The sequence below is a fragment of the Syngnathus floridae genome, chromosome 11 (genome assembly GCF_059516105.1).
Source record: "Syngnathus floridae isolate MCC-2025c chromosome 11, RoL_Sflo_1.0, whole genome shotgun sequence".
NCBI lineage: Eukaryota > Metazoa > Chordata > Actinopteri > Syngnathiformes > Syngnathidae > Syngnathus > Syngnathus floridae.
Genome location: NC_142423.1, coordinates 12987789 through 13007572, shown reverse-complemented (window position 1 = coordinate 13007572; position 19784 = coordinate 12987789). Strand labels below are relative to the sequence as shown.

At 42.7% G+C, this 19784-nt stretch overlaps 1 protein-coding gene across 5 annotated transcripts in view; it reads left to right on the top strand.

Annotated features, from left to right (window-relative positions):
* cdh22 (cadherin 22) overlaps positions 1–19784 on the top strand; it is a 110126-nt gene that overhangs the window by 54978 nt on the left and 35364 nt on the right. For all 5 annotated transcript variants that reach the window (XM_088389840.1, XM_088389839.1, XM_088389841.1 and 2 more), the window contains one exon: positions 18758–19452. In XM_088389840.1, the coding sequence (XP_088245966.1) occupies positions 19246–19452 (207 nt within the window). In that variant the 5' untranslated portion in view covers positions 18758–19245. The remainder of the gene's footprint in view (positions 1–18757; positions 19453–19784) is intronic.

The window sequence follows — 19784 nt, the reverse complement described above, 5'->3', positions numbered from 1 at the left end:
ACTGCGCTCGCACGGCAGATGGAAGAGCATGATAGTTCTCGAGAATTGGAGATTGGAGCAAGCGGCGCCCTAATCACTCGCCGTGCGAGCCCTGGCAGGTGGTTGGCGGCCAGACTTTCATGTCCAAGCCAGCAGATGTTGTCTGTATCGATCGTCGGAAAGTGGCAACGCGTGCTGCCGCCTTGTCTTTGCACTCCGAAACACGGATAGCGATTTTGCCATCTAATTGAAGATTACAGGTTTCTGTCTGTTTTCTAAATGCGATGCTCAAGTTATTTTTTGGGATTGTGGGAGAAAAGTAGCATCGTGGTAGCAAACATTTGGATGCAAACTCCAGGAAAGAAGACCGGAGCCAAGATTCAAACCTTGAACCTTAGACATGTGAGGCAGATACGCTAACCACAAATTCACTGTTCTGCTCCAGAAACCATTCAGTGCGCTGCGACGTGTCGAATCGTTAATGCATTTTTCACGCGGTGTATCGGTGGAGATGAACAACCAAGCTCATGTTACTCTCATATTGGCATTTCCACTGCGCCACGAGTCTATTCACTCCTTTTCAAAAGCTTTTTCCAAACCCTCTATGCTTCCAGTTCCTTTGACTTCCGTCTCTATCGTACACTAGCTGAGAGAAGAAAAAAAAGCAAAGAAACAACCCACAGTCGAAAATCCAGATTGCAGACTTTGCCACCTCCTCCAACACAGTAGAAGCGAGGAAGCAAAGGGACTTTTAATGAACAGGGCTTTTATTGATCTGTGGACAAAACAGTTGTTAATTATGTGCGGGTGGGAATTTAATTGAGCAAGGCAAACAAGATCCCCTGCTTGCTAATGCGTGGTCAGGAATGAGGAGAATGCGATTGAGTCCCGTGCCGCCTCCTCCGCTGAAGGATGAGAAGCCAACAATGGCTAAAGCCAAGCCTCTGTGCCTTCTTTTCCACACCCCGGTCCATTTTTGCTGTCTTTGTGTCTCCAACCGCCTCATCCGCCCCCGCTTGTCTCCAGTCTAATGAAAAATGACCTTCATGTAAGGGCTGTTTTCTCCTGCTTTGTTGAGTTTGAGCAGATTTTCGCCAAATTCAAGAAGAACCCAGATGAATGTTAACCTAGCAGCTAACAGTTACTGCAATATAGCAGATGAGATCATACTATCTTCCTCATTTTCGTCAAACATGAGCCATTAGCTATTTGCAAACACTCGTATGCCGTAATTATAAAACTGAATCAACTGAAGCATTGTAAGGTGATGACTGTGCCAAGCATTCTGGTTCTCCGCCCATTGTTGGTAACTTCAGAGTCTCGTACAGTATTTTGACAGTCATCAACCGAGGCCCCTGTGATCTGTTGAAGCAGAATGTGGCCCATTGCCCAAAGTTAACTGGATGTTGTCGGGGTCATAAGGCGTCTCGTGTGCCAGAAGGCCTCGTGAACCGCATTCTGTATCCACACTGTGCTATTTCTACATTCACGCTTGGCATTCTCTAATATTTATTACCCAAGTATGGAAAATATTGCCACGGCTGTTATCTTGTCAAGCCTTACGCTGTGATGGATTTGAAGCTAACATTTTGGCTCGGGTCCATCCCTTGTCGGTATTTTTATCCAAACCGCGCAATATGTCTTCAAGACAAGCCGGAGTTGATTCGTGTCCCCCGTGTCAATGCTACGTTTTGTGGGTCCCTAATGGATGCGACAGATGTGATCATTCAGTCAAATTGCTTTGATGAGAACGTGCCTGCCCTTTTCCAAATACTTCCTATCGACTTGTTTAGTGCGCCGAATTGATTCAAAACAAAGGCAAATGTGAGAAACTAAAAATCCTCACCTTTATCTGGCCTGATTACACAAAATGGCTGTTGCCCCGTGCCCTCGACGCATTATGTTAAACATTAAAAAAAAAAACACTTTAACACTGCTAAATTATACATGATAAGACAAACAGCCTCCTTGGTGTGTTTTTTTTTTCTTTTGTCTCCCAGGGACCCTGAGCTAAGAGGACTTGAGTGAGCAGCAGCACTCATGAAGGCCCTCAAGTAAAACTGAACATATTGTGTTCAAGTTGGAAAGTGTGCGCTTGTGTGTGTCAGATGGAGCTTGTCTTTGATTCGCGCTTGTCACTTATTATTAAGCATCGTAGTTACTCCACTTGGCGAGCCTTGTAATGGCGTAATGCTTGGAGGTCAACTCCATCTTTGTCTCTTCACCACCTGTTAAGGTCTCCTCAGGTTGCTCAACTGCAAACAACACACATGTATTTACACTGCTGTAGTGGCTCAATATTGGTCCATATATAAGGTGCACCTGATTATAAGGCGCACTGTTGGCTTTTGAGAAAATTAGAGGTTTTCAGGTGCGCCTTATACTGCGGAAAATACGGTAGTTTCCGTTGTTGTCTGGGAAAATACATGTGTTGTGTCTCGGCTACCTGCTCAAACATTTTCTCCTCTCCCTCCACTCCACTTAAATCACCTCTGCCATCCTTCCATCAAATCTCCCGCATGTGTGCTGTCTCACTAAGTGACGTGAGGCCAGATGGAAGAAATGCTTGTGTTTGGCCGTGCATGCGGTGCCGTCACTTACCCGCATCATCCACTCAGTTGAGCTTCACAATGCTGCTGTGATGTAGTTGTGCTTGATGTGGGCTGATGTCCAACCTTCTTGGGAATAAACGGGTTGCCGCCGAGTGTGTGCCACGTAGACAGACAGATTTAAAACAAGGGTGGCAAACAAAAGTCATTGCCCCTCTCCAAGATGGACTTTTGTGAAATTTTGTTTTATAAGGTCATAATTACAGATAAACAAATACCCATATAGATTCCAATGTGATGGATGATTCGATTTATATTACTTGACAGATATTCTTCCATTCAATACATTCGACAAAGATGTAAAAGGAAACTCTTTTTCATTTACAGTAGAAATTGAAATGGAACACTAGGTGAAATTAATATATATATATATGCAAGTATAAATACACAAATTAGGAATACATTTAGAACACGATTTCCTCCTCCCTTGAGTATTTTCTCTGTCATGAATACTAAGGCCTTCTTTTGTGGTGTCATCATGTGATTGTACAAGCTTCCTGCAGTGATCGCAATGTATGGCGCACCACAATATCCCACTGCTGTTTGCGGGGCTATTACTGTCAGTGTGGAGTGTCATTATATGGCTAACAGCTGGGGATGTTTTTTTTTTTTTTTTACCCATTCCCTTGCAGCTTTGTCTGTGAGCGCATGTTTGTGGGCAAATGAAAAGTGCATTATGTTGAGTATTACATTTTGCCGGTCTCTGACATCCAGCATGGATGTGTTCAGTTTTGTTGTTATTGTTGTACCACTGGAGCATCCCGTGGCTCTTTGATAAATGTGCAGCCTTGAATTGAAATGGCATGCCGGACTCTGTAAAGCAATGTTGTGTTTAGACACTTCATTGCTAGCGATGATGAATTCATGTCGACGGGGAACTCATTGTTTTTTTCTCTTCAATTATCTGAATATATTTTAGAAGCAGATAAGATATTTAAGAGGCATATTTTTGTCTACTGACTGTTTTCATGTCGTTTAATCTTTCTGACAGTATAGAATAGTTTCAGTAGTTGGAATAAAGACGTAGAGCACAGGTGTCAAACTCAAGGCCCGGGGGCCAGATACGGCCTACCACATCATTTTATGTGGCCTGCGAAGACAAATTGTGTATCAGATTCGTGTGTCATTCCTCGAATTGCAAATTGTCTTCACTTTTAATAATATCTTCTTTTTTTAATATTTGACCCGTTTTCACTCGTCTGATTTGAAAACGAGCTATTTAAAAAACAATGTGTATTTTTTAATCCATTTTAATCTGCATGTATTTTTTTTATATAATCGAAGACAGTTCCTTGGTGTCTTAATTTGCATTCTTCAAAACACCCCAACTATCAAGATATGACACACACCTTTTGTCATTTTTCATAAGGCTAATTGAGCTAAGCCTGTTTTAAGGAGGTCGTCCTGGCTCATGCAAATACGCCTCCGTTCAGACCTGCTTGATGCAGGGCCAGCACACACTTTTGTTACCATGACAATGGTCATCGCGGCGTGAGGATGCTGTGACTTGTCGAGCGGCTTCAAACATGTGGAAACAGAAGCACCCACTGTGAAGTCAAACAAAAAAAAAAGCCTTCATCAAGACAGTAATAGAATTTGATGACATTTTCACTCACTGAGACAGCACTTAATTGCCAAACCGCTGATCGGATACAAACACAAATGTCATGCTTAAAAATTCTCAATAATCTTGGAAAAGTTGCATAATTCATTGTATTATATAGACATATTTATGCAACTGTAAAAGGAAACATTTTGTTTCTTTGTACCTGAAGCCAGTATGTGTCCAAACTTAATTAAAAAAGCATGCCAGGGAAAGTCAATGATCATTATCCCTACCGAGTACACTTTTCTTTGTGCTTCTTTGTCCTGATTGAAGCTGCAATCTGCACCAACAGAGATCTTTGTGACAAAACAAATAAAGTAAAAAACAACAACAACTCTTTATGCAATATCTGTGCAACTTCCTACACACCAGAAAGCAATATTAGACCAGAGAAATGCAATAAGTCCCACTTTAACAGTAGAATAAAACATCAGCAAAGCAGACAGTAGAGATGAAACATTATTACTCTTTCACACGCACGCACGCATGGGCACACACACACACACACATACACACACACACACACACACACGTACAGAATGTGGACTCACAAGTCAAGTGCACCCCACTCGCTCTCTCAGTTGCAATATTCAAACACACACTGGTAAAACAACGGGTGGCAAGCATCATTGTAGTCATAACAATAAAAGTAACATTCAGCAGCAGTTCAGTTCATGCCAAAGCAGTAGGTGGCTAACTGTCAGCACAATCAGAAAGTCTTCAAACTCACAAATAATGGCCAATCAAAGAAATGGGCAATAATATAGCATATTTCCTGTAAAAGTGTCCATTTCTTTAAGATAGCAATTTATTAGCTGCCAGTTTTTTATTCAATTGAAGCAAATAAACACCACAAATAATCTCAGTTCACAGACGCAGTCCTCTACACAACTGTTGGACTGTATTAATTCTACTGCTAACCAAAACAGCAGCACATAATGAATAGCCTATCAGATGATTTAAATATCATGTCAAGGGAATTTAAGGATTTGTTTCTTTGACAATTACGAGGATAACTGCTGAAAACATGAAAAGACTTCACCGTATACTTTAAATGTGGTTTTCCTGATTTTTGTTTACCCTTCTGTGTCTAGTGTTTGCCTAGAAGTGGCTAATATATATTTGCGGCCTCTCTTAAGAGGTAATTCAGTTACAGCAGATTATTTCTTTGCTGATGTTGTTATTAGGAAAAATTCAATGCTCGTGAGTACTAGAACGGTAATGAGATTCCTCACCCTCGAATTGGGTCCACCCTCTTGACATTTGCCCAAAACACCTCAAGGGTCCAACTGGGTCTGGCTCGCTATGAATGTTTGCAGCCGTCTTATTTTCTTAGATTATTTTCATTTGATTTTTCTTACTCTCTTAACAGCAAACCATTAAAAAAAAATACCACTCTCATTTGAATAAAACCACAAGAGTTATCCCTGGGTGATCAGCCTCTACTTTACTGCTTATTGCAAAAAGAAAACAAGAGCCCCCTTGAAACCCGAGAGGAGATTTTCAATTTCCAGGAGCCGCTAACAACTTTGCCCTTGCAGGATATCAACTTTGTTACCATTCATAGGAACACAACAGAGTTCCCCAAGAGGCCTTCATCCAGTCATGTTTAAAATATTTAATCCGGAGGCTTTGCCCCCAATGTTAACATAGTGGGATCGGATGAGACCTAATGCTCTGTTTTGGCACAAGAACATGGCAAACTTAGAGGACACTGATTGCTTGTGTCGTCCACACTAATGCTCTCGTTAAATCTTCCACGAGTCTGATTGCTGAATTCACATGTGCGACACAGAGGGTGACGGAGTTAAAGTGTTTGCCGTGCCGTGGAGTCGTCCCGCCATTAACCCTTATGGACTGTTCAGTTTTCATCCACGCAAAGTACAGAATGACTTTTGCCGTGGTTCTGTTCCTGTTAAATGTCAGTGCGTCTCAATTTTGACCTGCACAGTATGCAATTGTGTTTGCTATATCTCCATGCTTTCCATTCTCTTACCATCGAGTCACACTCCGCTCCGGAAATTAATTTAGGAAAATTCTGAGATCTGTTTATTACCGCTTGGACTTTATTGTAACACGTCATTAGGGATTAATAATCCGTGCGAATGGGGCAGGTGAAGCGGGGGCGCCCCATCTGATTGGCCATGCAGTGCAGAGAAGTGGCTGGTGTTTACTAATCTCGAATTCGAGGAGCAGAACAAACAAGAAGGAGCAGGTAGAGCGATTTGGACTGCACCCTCCGTGTCGCATTTGAAACGTGACGATGAATTTATTTAGTTTGATTATTTCAAATGCTACTGAAATGGAAACAGATATTTCCATGACTTCTGCTGTTCCACAAAAAGGCAATATATTTTAGGCCAGTTCGGGTGATACAAAATTGACTGAAATCAATCAATAAATGCAACAAATTCCTCATGCTATTAAAATGTTATGTTATATGTATATGAAAGAAATAATGATAGTGTGAAGAAGAAGAAAAAAAGAGCCAATACAAATCTAGATTCGATGATAGCACAGTAAGTGTGTGTGTGTTTTTTTTCGTTCCCATAGTGCTCCAAAGCACGTCACGTTGACATTTATCATCTCATCATGTGCACTCAAGCAAAGGATATTGTCCAAGGAACTGCAGTTTAAATTGTTGGACTTTCAGTGTTGCATGTATTTATTCACTCTTTGCCTCAACCATAACTATTTTCTAGCACTTTGGTGAACATGTAGCCATTTTGAAAATATGTGAGCGCCTCACAGGACGAGGGAAAATGTTTTATAAGGCTTTTAGTGTTTAGTGTACTTCAGATGACTAACAGCACTTCAAGCACATGTTCTCCATTTTTTCTGGTTATCCTCTCCTGGTTGTCTGTGGGCTAACATCAGAATCTATTCTCGTCTCAAGGTGATTGGAGCATTTTTTAAACTCCAAAAGTCCAATCAGCATTTAAGTATTCTTTCGAATCTTTTTTTGTCTCGCTCATTCAATCCGAAACTTTGCCATTTGAAGACAGAAAAAAAGAAGGAATCTTTGCTTTGGGAGTTGTTTCCATGGCAGCTGCCAAGTGAAGTCCCTGACCCATAATTTGGACTCTCGCATAGCCCCTATTAGCCCCTGAAGCTCTCTCTTCATCTCCAAGTCCCCCTGTATCACTTCCCCCTACTTCTAACACTGTCTGTTTCACAGCTATTTCGTATTTCTCTCTCTGTGTCTACCCCCGCCCCGTCTTCCCGCTTCCACTTCACCTCTCCTTATCTTGTCTCTTTAGCCCGTCTCTCTTTTGGCAGTGGCGCGTGATTGGCAGCAGAAGCTTGACTGCTGCCGAGCTAATGGAGAACAGAGAGGAATACCTTGTGGATTCACAGCTGAGTGGAGACGCACAAATAAGATAATGACTTGAGAATAACTATTGCGCAGAATAGTTTGTGGAAAGTAGGCGGGGGAGTGAGAGGGCTGAGAGGAAAGGAAGTCTTAAAGACAGAGAGGAGATGAGAAAGGCAGACATGGTGAACAATTTCCAGAGGCGTTGGACTTAATGCGCTGTCTCCAAATTGGTGAAAACAGCGAGAGTCTCAGCGGGTTTTGAGATGACAAAGCTTTTTATTTTGGGGGATGAGAAACTGTGATCAACTAAAATAGTCATTTTTGCCTCCTGACGCATTGTCTTCATATGAGCTCGCTTGATTGCCTTCAATATCTTTTGTCTGCTAATGGGACACCACAGACAGTGCGCATATTAATGACTTGAAAGACGATGTTTCTGTTCACGCCATGGAGGCGTGCTTCCATTCATCTCACAGTCCCGCTTCGTACTCTTTACATTACTCATCTAAAACAATGGCCGAGCACCAAAATAAAGACATTCCACCACAATGAGAGGAGCATCTGGCGAGGGAAGATAACCCGCTAACGTTCATAATTCCGAAGCAAAGATTGGGTTGCCCGTCAAAAGGCGTAATCTCGAGTCATTTGCGCTGTCAGACTTGTTGATCCCGACTCACGAAGACTCTGTTGATAAGACCGTATTATCCCAGACGCTTCATTGTGGATGTCTTTCCGTCTTCTGCTTGGCATCAATCAGTGCCCCGACGAATTCTCTAATGGCGCCCAAGCGGGGAGGACACTCTGCGCGCGATTAAGAGAAATCCAAGGAGTCTGTAAGGTGACACGGACGTGCATTGTAATTGTAATTGTCCTCGCTTGGACGCGCCAGAGCTTGCCCCTTATTTCAATTCTCATTAGCCCTTCACTCTGAGGATTGCGGGTCACGTGAAGCAATGGTTTTCCCGCGCTACTGTATTAAGGATGTAGAGCTGGGCAATATGGAGAGAAAAAAAGTTGATTTGTCCATTTGAAAATGAGTGGAGTTTGAGTTAACGAGCATTTAGTAGAAGCGCTCCGCTGGCATCATGGCGGAGCATTTAATTAGTTGTTGAGATTTATATTGGGTCCTGACTATTATAGCAGCAAACTATGCTAAATGGACTTTGTGATTATAGTAAACATTCAGCTTTCTCGCATTGTCTTGTGGGCCTTTATCTTTATTGAGCCATCTTGTTGTCCGATAATTTAGAATGCAAAGCAGTACGAAATACGTAACTACGCTCGCACTTGGCTAATAAAAGCCCATTTCTGAGATTTTTTTTTTTCCTAGCTAATATAATGAAGTGGATGTTTTGAAATGACTGTGTATGAAAATTAATCTTTCAGCTTTTTTAAAGTGTTGATTGGAAATATCTTTTTGCATATTTGGGTCAAAATGGTCCTCATTTTGTCTAATTGCAAAGCCATTAAATCCGTTTAGAACACTTCAATGTAATTCAAACACTTCGCCACTTATTGTGTGCGCTCACACACTACTAAACCATGTTTGTCCTCAAAATCAGCGACCGCATGTCAATTGCCATTCTATCCAGCTTGGATGATTATGTTTTTTTTTTTTTTGGCGCTTTCACTCCTCCAAGTAGGATCTCATCCCTTTTGTGGCTGGCTGATAGTTTGGAGAGCTGCTTTAAATTGGATGTTAAACGGAAGGAACGTGCAAGCCTGTGATTCAAAGAGTTTTCCATATAGAATATAACCTCAAGCAGTACAATCTATAAGTTCTTTCTGCTACAGCAGTCAAGCCAGATGCATCTGAAACTGCACATGCTGGGATTCTTATGGACTTGTGATGGACTTAATAATTGGCCGCTCACTTAATGGTGGGGTCCGTAACGCTTGGAACACGCACTGCCAACGATGTCTTGATAGTTTGTTCAGGGACCCCAGCAGGAAAGCGAAGGAGTTGATTGCTAAGGTATGATTTACTTCCCGCTGACATCACAAGCAAGAAGACCAACTTCTCATTTTTTTTATGCTGCAGCAGAATAAAAACAAGTCTTCACCATGGACAGGTTTACAACTTTAAATTCAAGGTCTATAAACATTGCAGTGTCACCAGTCCTGGAACTTTTCTGACGCAAGCTATATATGCCATTGATCACCTGGTCAGTCACCTGATCAGTCACCTGACCACTTGGTAGTCAGTCTCAGTTAGACAAAGAAGTAAGATAGTAGTCTGCTCCAAGCTTGTAAATTTTGGAACTACTTCTCTGAACCCTTTATGTTGAAACCTTAGTTGGATGACAAACAATTTGGATTTACGCCTGTGTGCCACCTGACCCCTTTCCTTGCTTGGCCTACCACCTTTACCTGCCTGCCATTGCCTCTGTCCCTCGGCCTGCATGCCTGCTTTCCACCATTTTGGACATTCTACCTCCATCTTCAAAAGGGTATGAGCAACAGCTGTACACAGTGTTTTAAGATAAGCGTGTGACAAGAACTATACAACATCTAACCTTTGAAATTTAAACTGAACTGAAACTGACACTCACATATGTAGTTGTAACTCATTTTTGTCTCATCATCAGTCTTTGCTTTACTTGCCACAGTGCACGCTTAGAGTCCTATTGACGTTTCCATCCTAATAGCCAAATGTGTATGCCCGCCAAGGGCTTCCTATGACCTTAGACCTCAGCTACCTGAAGCGTGTTTAATTATACCGGAACGAAAGAGCCCTCTTTTGCAACTAGAGTGGCTCACAGTGTGCAGCGTATTCTCGAATAGACAGCCAAGTGGCTGCAATCAGTCGATCTGAACTGCATGTTCTTTCTATTATGTGTGCGATTTTAATTAACCCAAAGGCGAAGGGTCATCCCGCAGCAATATTTTTTTCTGACACAAAACTAAAGTATAGCAAATCCTATTTTCTTTGTTGCAATTGTATAAAACTTCCTCAATATTTTGCAGCTCTTTTTATTTGGTTGTATAAAACCCATCGAATATTGCTTAACAAAGGGACGAAAACCTTGCTCATCCAAGCGGGCCGTGCATGCGTGATATTTGTTCACAACCACCGGTGCACCTCACCCTGACTGTACGCTCACATCTTTTAATGCATCCCATCATTTCCTGAGACGGTTGTTAAGAGTTCTATAGTTGCGTATCATCACAAAGAAGCTCATTTTCATCCAACTATTGATTTGGGCACAAAAAGAAAAAGCATGGCGTGAGATGATGATAAAGTGTGTCTCGCTAAGAGGCTCTTAGTCTTTGAAGGAGTCATGCTTTTCTTTTTCTTTCTTTTTTCCAAACCATTCACATCACTGTAGCATGGACTCACCTTGCCATGGCAACGGAATCTAAACAGCATTTGCAAAGAAATCCTTGGTAGAAAATGCTCCATTTTGTTTTTTGTTGCCCTGTTTCTATTGATTTATAAAAAGTTGTCTGAGAAAGAAACTTTCTTTGGCAAGTAGTAGCTGCAATGCTAATTACAAGTTGCAGTGAGAGGTGTTAATCATGCCCTTCTCCTCACAGAAAACAAACGGGTTAGTCAATATGTGCAAAAAGCCCCAAACGTCTTCTAATTAACAAATATCTGCATGTAAATTATTCTTCTAAAGGGTGCTAATTTAAAAAAAAAAAAAAAAAAAGTCTATTTATGGTACCCCTTGACTCTTTGGACAAAATTGTTGTTGCAGAATACAGTTGAACTTTCTATTAGAAGATACAGAAATAATGGAAATCAAATTGTCACCACTATAAAATCTTTTTTCAGTGTAATCTCTATTTTAAAATGATTGTACTTGCATTTTACTGCCAAAAACATTGTTTTAAGGCATTTCACATTTTCTTCTTGTGTCAAGTTCTCCATGTGTGCCGTGCAACCATAATGAGCACATAGAAAACGACATGTTATGATCCTTTCCCCCGTGACTACAAACAAAATTGTGCACCACGTCAGCATAGATGCTAAAAGATGCGCCAACCTCTCGTCCGTAGGTGCTCCGGACGAGGCTCATTCTGGATGCTAACGAAGCATGTCATTAAGGTTGACCTTTATCGTGTCAGCGTCAAGAAGAGGAGCACGCTTTGTTTTTAACTTGGCAACAAGGAAACCGTTGACTCTTCAAGGGCAGTAATGACGATTGAGAAAATAATTACTTTCCAATCGCCCTCCCTCATCCCCCCGTCACTGACATTTCCAACGGACTTACATAGCTTCCCTTCCGTGTGCTGGGTGTTGACACCGGATACAAAGCTCCCTCTAATTCCCGGGTAGCGACATCATAATTACCACACTTATACAAGCTGTCCCCGGGCTTGTAGGCTTGACCTTTCCACAAATATAATGCAGGCTTCTCAAAATGTAAAAACGCGCTTGTATTGTGCGCTCCCAACATGGTGGCAGCACTCGTGGCATCGCGTACTGACTGAACTCCGGTCACGGGAAGATGAAGGACGCCCGGTCAACAAATTGACCACCGACATTTGTAGTGGCGGATCTTCACGCACAATTTGGCAAGCGCACAATCAAACCATCACAATGTTGATGAGGGCGCGGAGAAACAGAGTCAGGGCCGCTTCGCTCTCAGGTTTAATGGGAATTTCACGCCTGAATGCATTGGATGGCTCAGAGTCAAGACTACAGCAAAAAATGAAGAAGCGAGCCGATTGACTCGGTGCTCGAGGTGGAAAAACATCCAGAAATAACTAACACAAGAAATGTAACACTCTTTGTATGGTGACATTATACGGGAAAAAAAAACTTCTATGGAATTACATCATGACTTTAAAGAATGCCTTGATCATTTGAAGATTTCATCCTACCCTGCACAAATTTTAAAACATTTATGTTAAAAATTCTCTTTTCCGTCAAATTGGTGAAATCTCAGCGAGTTTCTTCACAATACTGGAGGGTCTCCTTCCCTTGTCTAATACATATATTAAGCACTGCATTAGCGGCATCTCATAGGGTTGTAATCATGTTACTAAACAACATTATAGTGTTAAATTATGTACTATTTGGAAACGCATATTTCATCACCAGTGCGTTCACAAAGTTCGTCCCCACCGCTCCAAAAAAACAAACATTGCACATTTCATCACCTTCCGTGTTTTTCTGCCCACATGCATTTAAAGTTGCGCACCCGCATACAAAGTTGGGACCGCTTTAAAAAAGTCATGCATGCACACACACAAAATCCAAGAAAGACACCCAGCTGCATCTTGCATCTGCAAAATCTCCCCATCAGATGGATGAAAGCCGCCATCAAAGTTAGGCTCAAGAGGAGTACACGCAGTCTGTTCATTGGAGTGAACCCGACACCAGAGTCCAATCCCTTCCGCCATCCTTATTAAAGCCCCCCCCTTTTTTTTATGGTTTCCAATCCCAATTTGTCACAGTCACTTGGCTCAGCAAGCCCCGTCACTGTAAAGACTGTACACGTCTGTCTCCGTGAAGTATCCAAACAGCAGCAGTCCAGTTTATTTGTTAAATTGCTTTTTTATTTACAAATGTTTTGTCCCCACAGACATTATTTGGTACATATCACAGCAGTCATTCCTGTAAGTGCCTTAGTTGGCACTCAGGCATGCTGTATGGCGATTACAAACAAATGAGCCAAGTTTTAAAATATCACTTGGCCCTGTTTGCTTTTCAAACATGCATTGTACAGTATGTCAGGCTCAATCAAAACTCCCTGACGAATGGTGACAAGAATTGACAGTGAATGACAGACGCGGGTCCAGGTGGGAACAAAAAATCAGCTGCTCCGCACTAAACGTAAAATACCGCCCTGGCTGTCGCTAAAGCCGAGTTTACGGCTCATGTTCGGGCCCCACATTTGAATTCTGCTTGGCCGCAGCTTACAATGCTCGACCCAAAGCACCTCTGCAGAAAGATTTGACCCATTTCATCCATCTGAATCACTCCCCACCCCCACACTTTGACAGCCAGCCACGCTCCGTTCTGTTTGCCTGCCAAGAATCCCATACAGGCCGGTAGCAATTGGACCTCGCCATTGTTTGGCTCGCTCGCTCTTGAGTAGACTTTGTATTCTGCGTCTGTGTGGTATTGGCGAGTCAATGGCATGTGGCCGAGCGTGACCGAGGAGAGCGAGATGCGCATTGACACCGGGGAGCTGTGCAGGAGAGCGAACGGCCGCTGCCACGCATTAAGGCTCCTGCGTTTGCTTGCGGCCCCTAATGGAAGGTGACATATTGTCGGTGGCGTGCAAACGTCGCTCTTGTGATTACGCTAATTGCAGCCTGCAAAACGCTGCACCTCACCGCAATCTTCTTTGCAAGCCACACTTGTTGTATAATGGCACCCCTGCAAAATCTGGGTTACAAATTGAGATATTTTTGAGTTCTTTCCGTTATGTTTTTAGACTCATTGCAACATTGTCTAGGAGGTATATCTCTTATCCGTTCCTGGACTTTGTTGGACTTCTTCCAGATAAGCGGGGGTGGGCATCCACTCGTGCTGCACCAAAGCGCTCGACGAGGCTGCAGGCTGCACTTTACCAAATCGCTCGTCTCACGGGTCGTCGGCGCTCTAGATTCGCAGCCTCAGCTGGCTGAGAGGGAGGTTGGTAGGTGGTATCAAATATGAAGAGATGGTCAGGTTGGAAAAAACAGCCTTTTCCGCTTGCATGAGTGCGATGGATGATGTCCAGGCTGGCTGACAGCTGTCTATATAGTCGGTTAGATGAGAAGCACCGGTTTCTGTCAACACTTGGCACCGGCCGTGCCCTCTGCATCGCGAGGAGCCCCTGAGACCACCTACATGCTTGAACACAGCCGCGAGCAAGTGTTAAATGCGGCGTGATCCTGGTGGAGGTCTGTCAGAATGTCAACAAGTCAAAGCGTATCTGGCAGGGTTATGGTTGTTTCATTTTTTTTTTGGGGGGGATTATCAAGGGAGACTTAATGGATATTTGCATTTTAAACATTTGCAGTTGTGCTCTGAGCATTAGAAAGACATCAGAAAGCTTTCCTTGCACTTGTCCACTCAATTTAGTCTTTATGTTTAGAAACCTATCTGACAATTCTTATAATCATCTTTTTTAAAGTGAAAAAATAGACAGCAGAAGTGAAATAATCGTCATCTTGTTTTCCATCTGACAAGATATTGTTTTGTTTTATATCTTGGATAAAGGTAGACAATCACAGACCTCAGGCTGAAGATGGAGGCACCATAACAAATGAATTTCTTTTCTGTTTATTTTAGAGTGTTTTGAGATGCAAGCATAATTCTTTTCAGGTCACTCCATGAATTGCTCTCCTTTCTAGAACTTTTAACTCAGAGATTTTGAGCTATAGAAGCATATATGCACCAAATACTGCATTTTCCTCACATTGCACATTCCAATTAGGTTCTATCTAGTTTGTGTAAGTATGCTGTTAATATTTTATGGTTTTACTCGACTAAAAAAAAATCTTAAAGGCAGTTTTGAAGTAATCTCTTAATCCGCCTGATAATTTTAGTTTATCCCTCACCTTTTCACTCTCCTGAGAACGAGGGTCTATCTACGTGTGTGTTGACTTTCCGCCTGTTCACACTCCCGACGCGTTGTTCGTAATCACGTTACGTACACGGGCTAATCCTTTTAATATATTCGGAGGAATAAACAGTTCGAGAGCACTTTGGAGGCGGTTTTAGTTTACCTTTCCATTAATCGTCGGGTGCGAATGTGCCGGATCAAGGCCTCGTTATAGAGGCTGATCCCAAATTTCAAAGTCGAGGGTAAATATGTACCCGGTGAAAGGGAGGTTTACACTGCACGCAGCTTTGCATCCAATGAGACGATGGACCCTCGACATCATTTATTAGAGAAGATATTTAACTAAAAAGTCTGCTAGAAATGCTGTGTGTGTGTGCCTGAATTCTTGATCTTCGGTTTATTTTGACAAACTTCTCTCCCATCCGTATTACCAAGAGAACTGAAAGAAAAATAAACACGAGATGAAAAGGAAATGATTGAAATCATTTTAACGTGAGTGCAAAATTGCAACGTGTCCTCGAACTGAACATTCTTTCAACTTAGCCACACCATCTTTTTGGGATGCTGGTCGGTGAGGAGGCAAAGTGACGGAAGAAAAAATATGAGTGAAAAGAAAGTTGAAAAAAGAAGCCCAGCATACAAAGGAACTCGGATGGAGACAGTGGAAGGCTGGAAAGAAATATGTTTGTAGGAGTGGCTGAGAAGCGCACAGTCAAAGGCAGAGGGCCAAAGAAATGTTTGCAATATTAAAAAAGGGTTACTTGCCTCCTAGAAACGTGTGTGTGTGTGTGTCTGTGTGTGAGAATGTATTTGAGAAAAGACTGTGTTGTGTCCAAAGATTTTTTTTCTGTACATGTATGTTGTTCATCTACCTATCCATGCCAGTGACATACAATGACAGGTAAATAAATAATTGTTTTTGTCACTAGATGACAGTGATGAAGCAAATAGTCAAATCATTTTTCAGGATTTTGGGCTGGTTGAAGTAGACTTGCATACACAATATGTTGGCCCCAGAACATCTCCACAAGTTGTACTAAGCTGACCTTGACGTAGACCCACATCCGGATTCCAAGCCTCGTCTTACCGACTGATGCGTGATTGGTGGAAAACAAGAAAGTGAGAGATACGAACCAGTTTTATCTCCTTCACTTCTGCTTGGCCACTCACTGTAGTGGTTGTGACGAGGGAAGGCCCCCTGCCTCTTGGCCGCCACTCTCGCCGGGCTGTCATGTGCCTGCTGCCAGCTGTCAAAGGGCCCGTTCTGGTCGTGCCCGCTGATGAGACTCCCACGCAAGCTCTCCGATCAATCCGGCGCGCCTAATAGGTCACGAATGGCTGCCCAATGCTTGCCAATATCCCTCAGATGGGAGTAAACGAGATGGACAAGTATGGCAGCCGTATTTGCATCATCAAGCCTACATTTTGCTGGCTGCTGCCAGAAAAGGAAAGGGCACTAATTGACACACTGCTAATTAGGTTGCGTGGGCTGGCGACAAACCAGCGTGGCGATGGCCAAATTTGAGGGAAAGCCAGGACACGCTAGCATACGCGTCTCGCTTCCTCATTAGCGTTTCTTACTTTCAGGCCTAATTATGAGTAAATGTGTACACACTTAATGAAATTCCCTAATGTGGAGGCGGAACGGAATAAGGGAGAGAGCCATTGGATAAGTTTTGTGTTCAGATAGCGAGCACTCGCAACTAACTTGTGTGGCGCTGGTGCATGCACAAATATGTTTGATACAAATGCTCTCTAATTAAACACATTGAAACTGCCTGACGCCCCTGTTAAGTCATCTACTGTAAAATAAAAAGAGGGAGGGAGCAGCAGATAGGCAAAATGAATTAATTTCATCCTCCCGACGCCGTTTGCCTCGAAGGCAGCGAGGAATAAACATGGCGGCGTGTGTTTTATGACTTTGAAGTTTCCACTTCACGGCTGGAACATTGCTAATTGGAAACTTGAAACGGAGTATTTGGGATCAATTTAAGCAGAGCACGAGTCATGCATATTGGATGGTACTTGTTAACATTATCGATGGGGTGGTGTTGACGCGATGGAGCACGGATGGAAGTTGTTGATGATGATGATGACGAGGAGGATAGTCTGTCATCTCTGTTGTGTGGCTGCAGGCATAGCCGTAGCTAAGGGAGCAACACGGGTCACATTCTCCCGCCTCCGCTGTTGTCCCAGCCAAGATTCATTCGGGCAAGGCTGAGAATGCACATTATCTGCGTCTTGCGTATGTTTCCAGCAGTGTCTGCCAGCCTTTACTTAGCCAAGTCACCCATTTACATGACAATCACATAGCTACTGCTACTTGGTTTAGCATTTTTTGGAATTCTGCACATAACTACTTTTTGAGCTATGAAAACCTTCCAGTGGCTGAAATACATCCAACTATTCAAAAGGAAAATGGATTTTCAGTCAAGGTGCTGCAAGATGGGCAGCTCGCAAGCGCAAATTGCAATTGCACAAGATTATCATTGATGCGTAGTTGAAAGTGCTCATGTTGTTTCAGAAAATAGTGGAGGAGGAATGACTTATGCAAGACTAAAAAATTGAAATAGTATCGCTTCATCTCCACAAGTGGCCACTCAGTTTTAGCAATTATCTTCAGATATGTATTAAGTGTTTAAACACAAATCTTAGTGGGTGCAACAGTTTAAAAGGTGGTTATTTGGAAAAATCCAAATTCCCTTTCCAGCTTTCATGTGTGGTCAAACTGTTGAAGTCAAAATCCAAGCTAGCGCTGACTTGTATCACAAGTCGCACAAGAACGCACTTTGTGTATCGAGCGCTTTCTGGGTGCTGACTTAACGCTCTGCATCACAACAATGTCTACCAAGCGTCCAAATCCCAGCAAAGTGCATTAATGTTTTTGGACGCATCGTCTGGAGCAGGTGAGCAAAGAGAAGCGAGCTGTTTGACTCGCTCTCGAGGTTGTTTGCTCCGGGGGATTTGACGCTGCTTTCCAATAACACGCACATTGCCTCCACCAACAGCTTGAGAAGGAATTATTTCCGCAAGCTACAGGGCCAAGCGGGAAGCCAGTGTGATTATAGACGTCCCCCGGACAGGACACAAATACAATCGGTTAAACCGTCCGCCGGCAAGCGTTGGCTTCCCTCGGGATTGTGAGGCCGACCAAAGAAAACGTTCCTTTTCGTTTGTGATTTTCTAAATATTTTTTCGCATAACACGTCAGGCTATCATTTCCGCTGTGAGGCTTTCATTTTGGCTTCCTTTCGCTGATTTCCGTTCCTTCCGGCTTTGGATCTAGTGAACCACAGATATCAGTCCTTGCCCCCCCCCCCAAGCTGCTCTCCAGTGTTTGTCTACGGTATTAGGTGCTTGTTGCCTCATTGGATTGAATTAATTGATTAATACTTTCATCCAATTAGTGTTTCCTCATGCAATTAATCGTCTGTCTGAGGTCGAAGGCTCGCTCTGTCAGTCTGAGGCGAACAATGACCTCTGGCTACAAGCTCATTGTTGAGAACACATTAAATAACCGATCATCCTAAGCAAACACACATTGTAAATTCTCAGGGCAGAGCAAAACAAAATGATGCCATGAATACACTTTTTTTTTAAATTATTTTTAAATAAGCAAATGGCCTGACTAAATGAGGCTTCTCTGCTCACTTTCACATGGTTTCCTCAGAATGCCGCAATTATTTTGGTTATTTCTATTTCCCCATCGTGTAATTGTGTCATATTTTCTGTCTCACAGGTTTGGCCTTTCTCGGGATCACCGTTGGACCAGTGCAAGACATTTGAAGAGCGACCGCTTTAGTCTACAGTTTTACTGTTGATCGAGCAAACAACCTTCCAAGGAAATGTACTTTTTGGACAGCATGCCATGAAACCACCTGGAACACAAGAGATGGACATTTTGAAGACATTTAACTTGATTGGATAGACAGATTGTTGGGAAATTAAAGAGAGCTCATCCTTATGTTTAGTTCAAAAGATCCTGTTATGTCATGTGAAACTTTACGCGGAAATGGGTCAAAGATGGAATCCCAATGAGTGGCCATGTTACAGTACAAGAATCTAAAACGGCCTCCATTCAACTGACCGTCTTTGATCTAATGGATTAATATTCACCTCACTGCAACGTGGACATTATTCCTCTCTTTTTTTTCTTTCTTTTTTTTAATTACATGTGGACCCCCGCTGGACTTTTCTTTTAGTTGTTTGTGTTTCCTATAATTGGACATGGCTCCCTACTGGACAGTTGCCGCTTGGACGTTGCTGGCTGCATCGACTTTCTTTATCTGTTGGTGTGAAGCTGCACGGACTAGTGACTCCAGCAGGGGGGAGCAAGGAGCCTCATCCGTGGAACGAGTGAAGCGGGGATGGGTGTGGAACCAGTTCTTTGTGGTGGAGGAGTACACCGGCACAGAGCCCCTCTATGTTGGAAAGGTAAGACGTCCGTTTTGTCGCACACATTTACAAAAAGTGCTGCTATGATGTGACAATTGCATTGCTGAATAATATTTATTGCAATACAATATATTTGATTGGCTGGAATGATCAACATATATTCTTTATCTTCTGCAAAGAACAATAAACAATAGTAGGGCTTAATAAGCAATCGTGACTGCCTCCAAGTGGCTGAGGCATCCCCTCACCACGATTGGATTGATAATGAAGTTCAAATGGTGACTGAATGATGTCTTGATGGGCGTTAGTATTGGGACATTAGGAGATTGACACATGTGCTTGCAAGGCAGTTATCACATCATTTGTCACAT